Here is a 6000-nt window from a genome sequence, read left to right as displayed (position 1 = left end):
TCTCTGTAAATTTAGAAGTTACTAACTCTTAGACTCTAACTATATATTTTAGAATTTTATAAAGGCTTAACAGTAAATATAATACTAAAGAGTTATAACTCAGATTTATTAACAGCCACTTTTGATTCAATAAATACTGTAGGATTAGAAGTAAATAAAGTAGAAAAAGTAAATTAAGAAAATTATTTATTAATAAAGAAAAAGTTAAAAACAAAAGTAGATAGTTCTCTTATTTCTTTTAATTCTTCTGATTCTTCTCTTTACACTTTATTCAAGTCTAAATCTGTACAATCTGACCTACTACCTCTGTGTTTTAAGAACTTAGAATGTTTAGAATACTACTCAGTCCTATTTACTACTTAGTAGTTTGTTTATAATATTAAGTAGAGATAGTCTCAACTGAGTTTATAGTTAAGAACATAGGTCTATCCTGTAAGCCTACCCTACAGCTTATAACAGTTTCTATACTGTTTTATACCCCTTCTAGTACAGAACCACATTTCTGAACCTAGACCTTCTCCTAAGCCTAAACCTCCTTAGTATAGACTCTAAAGCTATACACATTTCCTCTTTTGTCTTTACACTATGTTTTCTTATTATTTGAGTTATATACTCTTTATTCTTAGAGTATACACTCTCCTTTTCTCTTTAGTATTGTTTTCCCCTTTATCTGGGAAGAAGATGATGCTTTGTAATGAATCTGCAATATTTGTTGAGCATAAGCTGACGTATTTGGGGAGAGAGGCTGAAGAATTGCAAATACAGAAGGTTAGGGATTGGCTGCCTTGCAAGAGTGTTACAGAAGTACAGGGATTCCTCAGAACAGTAGGAGTGCTTTGTGTTTTTATTCAGAATTATGCAAAGTTAGTATGACCACTCAATTGACTCACACAAAAGAACTTGATATTCAATTAGAATGATGAAGCACAGAAATCTATGGACACACTCAAGGAAGCAGTTTTACATTGCCCTACACTAACACCAATCAACTATGAGTCAGAGTATCTGGTAGTTTTGGTAGTAGATTTGTTTATCATCAGAGTAGGATGGTATATCAGTCAGGAGCACTTGGATCACAAACAGAGAATAAATCAATTTGGATCAATTAACTGGAATGTGATGCAAGCACAATATTTGCAAGCAAAAATAGAGCTGTTTGGACTTTATTACACACTTTACACATTGCACATATATCTCATAAGTGTTAAGAAATTAATTGTGAAAATGGACACTTCATACATAAAGGGAATGATTAATAAGCCTGACCTACAGCCTAATGCAACAATCAATTGCTGGATAGCTAGTATTTTGCTATTCAATTTCGAGTTCTGCCACATTCCTGCATCAGACTTCAAGTGTACAGACAGATTATTGTAACACTAAGCAGCACCCAAAGACCCCCCAGACAACAACACTTATGAAGACTGGATTGACAAGTCATACAGATTTTACACAGCAGAAATAGAATCTATGCAACACAGACATTAGCTGGAAACACACAGGTCTACAGAACACAAAGCTTTGTTAGTCAAGTGTACAGAAACACAGTCCTGGGTTTCAGATGCAACACACTGGGAGACACATGACAACATTATTGACAAATCATTTCAAGTAAACAAGGACACACTACAGGCAACACGTTCTGGCAGACCACAATGTAGATTATTCCTGGAAGTTGTTATTCCAAAACAGAACTGGAATTGGATACGTCAAGATAAACTAGAACAACCCAATCCAGAATGTGGAAGAGTAGAAGATGAAGCAGACAAAGGACTACAGGAGTGGGAACCTAGAGGAGAGTCTTACAGAGTTGTGGGAACCAAGCAGGTAGAGGGAGTGGATGACAAAGCAGAAGGTAACAATCTAGAGCTGATAAGGGTTGTGTACAGTATCTGTAGTAACAAGACTGAGGGTTTGGACACAACAGTAGAACGATTTCTGCAATTGCCAACTGCTGAAAGGCAAGAAGTAAGACTGAAGGCTGTGAAAGAGTATCTTGGCTTGCTCCACAAACCAAGTAGAATTGCAGACACTGATTTTCCAACATTTATATGATACACTGTACAGTTCTTTGTACAGAACAACAAGATTTGGCATCAAGGTCCTAAAGGAAAGCATTGGATTGTACTGGATAAGGACAGGAGATGGGTGTTAGTTAGGATAGCACACAAAGACTTAGGACACAAGGGAATCTTTGCAGTATGAGCCTGTTTACTGGATCAGTTCTGGTGGCCATCTCTTGTAGAAGACATTAAGTACTTTATTAGGACTTGTCATACATGTCAGACTCAGCAGATGCAACAAGTGCTGATTCTACCAAGTATTCTAGAGATTGTACTGCTTTTCCAAAAGATCCACATAGATACAAAGGTTATGCCAAAAGTAGGAAGATTCTAATATATTGTACATACATACTGTTCATTATCAGGGTATCTGGAGTTTTGCATGCTTCATGCAGAGAACAGAAGGACAATAGGACAGTTCATCTTTGAGGAACTTCTATACTGATACAGGGCATGTTCTGAGCTTATAACAGACAATGGAACACCTTATGTTACAGTGCTGGACTATTTGCAAGAACAGTACCACATCAATCATATTTGGATTTCTGTGTATAACTCCTACACAAACAGAATTATTGAGCAGAAACACTTAGACATACAGGAAGCAATTGTAAAGACAGTAGGAGACAATATTGGACATTAGTATAAGTATACACATTCTGTGTTCTGGGCAGAGCAGATTATGATTCAGAAAGTGACTGGATATTCTCCTTATTACCTTGTTCATAGAGTAGAGCCAATATTACTGTTTGACCTGAATGAGGCAATGTATTTGGTTCCACCTAAAGGATTACTACTAACAACAGAGGAACTGATAGTAATATGAGTGCAACAATTGTAGAAGAGACCAGACAACCTTACACAAATGATGGAAGGTGTACAGAAAGCCTGCAAAAGATACACAAAGCATTTTGCAGAAGTCAATTGTAATCAGATCAAGGACTACAACTTTGCTCCAGGTACACTAGTGCTAATCTGTAATTCAAAAGTGAGCAACAACTTAGGACAAAAGATGAAACCACAATACCTCAGACTGTTTGTAGTGGTGTAAAGAACGAAAGGAAACACTTATGTTGTAGCAGAACTGGATAGAGTAGTGGCCAAGTTATGTATTACAGCATTTTGCTTAATTCTGTATTTTCTGTGTTCACATTTAACAGTTCCTATCTTGTGTCTCATTAATACAGTAGAACTAATGCTGGAAGATGTAGAGCTGTACAGGACTAGTTGCAAGGATACAGATGATCTAGACAACTGTGCTTTGAATGCTATGCTTGAAGTAGAACCAAGTAGAGAAGTCACAGACTCCTGATTCAAGAATGTACAATTTTTCAATATACCCTCCCAGTCTTGTACTGGAAACTAAAATATAGGGATTGATTCCCTACCAGCAACACCTAACAGTTGTGTAAATCTGTAAAATACTGTGTTCTACCACAGTTCCCTATGCTTTGTTATGTTTTATATTCACATACTTTTGATCTTCTGTTACATTCCTTCTCATTTACAATAAATTGTAAAAAGCCTATACAACATTCTATAAGCATATAAACCTTTATACAAATTATGATTCTTTTCCACCTATTCCCATCCTATTCCACTAGTTCTATACATAAATCATAAAAATATCCATCCATCCATTCCATTCCTCTTAACTCTCTATTTTATCTATTTTCCTATCCATTCTATCCATTTCTGTTCCATTCTGTTTATTCCTTACATTTCTGGTTTTTTTCATAAAAACAAAACTGGACTTTTATTTCTCTACTTTCTACCCTGTTCTATTTCCTACTCTAACCCTTCTACCCTACTATCTATAGAGGCTTCTGCTACTATGGCTAAGAAGTTGATACCCTGCCTCAGAGCTATGATTTTTGTATCAAACTCATTCTTCATTGTCATCAGCTACAACTCCAGGTCATTCAGCTCCTTAGTCATCTGTGAGTAGAGGTTGTAGACTGTTCTGGCTTCACTATACATGATTGGAGGGATGACAGAATGTAGGTTTCAAGTTGTACTGTACAATTCTACAGTTTGCCCCCTAGTCTTACACTGGATTCCCTTCAGGCTATATCTAGAGTGGCAGAATATGTATACTGTGTACTAGTTTTCTACACAAATGATCACTATTGACACAGTCAAAAATAAGATTGAAACAGACTTACTTGGATTACTGTAGTACAGCCAATCTATTACAGTCTAGCAAGTGGATCCCTAAGGACCCTTGTGCCTCTTTACACACTTCATACACTTGGGTGTGTGGAAGACCATTCCCTCTGCCTAATCTGGAGGGATATCCTCATCCTCCTTGCTTGAAGACTCTACCACAACCTTCTGGTTTTTTGTGTGTGTTTCCTTACTAAAGACCAGAATCTCTACCTCTACAATAGTGTACTTCTTGCTCAGGAGCACTAGTACTGGCTCTAGACAACAAAATAGAGTCAGTATACTTAGAAAATCAACTACCCCTTATCTACATTACCTTTTTCCTTACTTTTGTCCTCTTTCTTCTTTTCTAGCTTTGTAACTACTTAAGGAACTAGGAGAAACATTGTATTAGCTTAGTACAATTTGTTAGTCATACTTGTACTTACTGACTATGACTTGTTTTTCCTTCCTATCCCTTCTTGTATTAACCTTCTCTTTCTCTACAACTGGCTTTTTCTTTTCTAGTTTTGTAACTTCTTTAGGAACTAGGTAAAGACAACATTAGTAGTGTACAATTTGTTAACTATACATTTAATTCATACCTGGCTTGTTCCCCTTTTCTACTACTACCTTTGACCTTTCTGTATTTGCAACAGTATTAGAACCTGTGTAAATGGTTAGTTATTGTGTACAATTTGTTAGCCATACTTATACACATACCTTTAGACCCCTCCTTTTCCTTCTTATCCTTCTGCTTTGTTACTGACTGTACTAAGGCTGTAGCCTTCTCCTTCTCCTTCTCCTTCTCCTTCTCCTTCTCCTTCTCCCTCTCCCTCTCTTTCTCCTTCTCCTTTCCCCTCTCCTTCTCCTTCTTTACCTTAGCTTGAGCCTCTTCCTTAACCTTAGCCTACATTACTTTCTCAGCCTCTACCTTTACTTTAGCCCTAGCTACAGCTTTGTCCTCCTTTGCTTTTACAAGCTCCTCTACTGTTGCCTTACAATCTACAAGATGTTCTGTGTCAGTAGACAGATTGGAAATCAGGAAATAGGAGACTTACTACCAGATTGACCCTCTACTAGTACAGACAAAACCTCCTCACTCTCTGAATCATTATTATTGTAAGCATTATTGTCTGAGCTCTCTTTGTCTTCAGACTTGGGATCTGTGGTTGATCCATCAGTTTCCTCCTTTGTAACCTTGTCCTCTAGTTTGTTTTCTGTGTTAGAACCTGTAGAGTACATTAGTATATGAGCCAGAGACAATGTGCTTCACAGAGGTACTCACTGAGCATATGTTTGACTAGCTTGTCATTCATGTCCATTCCCTCACTGGCTACTATGTTGTTGTGTGTGCAATTTCCAAGGAAAATCACAAAATCAGTATAAAAAGAGTGGAAAAGAGTACAACACTTACTGTCAGATTTGCTAGAGAGTAGTAATGACATGGCAAGAGTGATGGAAGGAAGCAGGAAGAATAAGCAACAATGTTCACACACACACAGAACTTACATTCAGCCTGCCAATCATTAAATCAACCATGTGACTGTGGACAGTCACAAGCAGACACACTAGGAGATGAAACAATCAGTATCATGCTAAGAACTGTACATCACATACAGACAATCACAGTAATCAATTCCAAACACCTATGTGACTCATAGAAGCCTACTCTGAGAACACCTAACTATTCTACATTACAAGCATTTGCAAACAGAACTGTAAGAGTGTACAGTCTTAGAATTGGCTTACACACATTGTTTTCTCTACAGGATGTACAGATCATGTGCTT

The 6000-nt window shown here is 37.1% G+C and overlaps 1 protein-coding gene across 1 annotated transcript; it reads left to right on the top strand.

The window, feature by feature from the left end:
• Positions 1-918: 918 nt before the first annotated feature.
• FOMMEDRAFT_76513 (uncharacterized protein) lies at positions 919-1377 on the top strand (the record flags this gene model as incomplete). The annotated part of the gene is made up of 1 exon (XM_007262498.1): positions 919-1377. A coding segment is annotated over one exon (459 nt), but the record flags the coding sequence as incomplete, so codon positions are not given.
• Between the last annotated feature and the right edge of the window lie 4623 nt (positions 1378-6000).

The sequence above is a fragment of the Fomitiporia mediterranea genome (genome assembly GCF_000271605.1).
Source record: "Fomitiporia mediterranea MF3/22 unplaced genomic scaffold FOMMEscaffold_2, whole genome shotgun sequence".
Classification (NCBI taxonomy): Eukaryota; Fungi; Basidiomycota; class Agaricomycetes; order Hymenochaetales; family Hymenochaetaceae; genus Fomitiporia; species Fomitiporia mediterranea.
The sequence above is the reverse complement of the archived record's forward strand: the minus strand, read 5'-3'. Positions and strand labels throughout refer to the sequence as shown.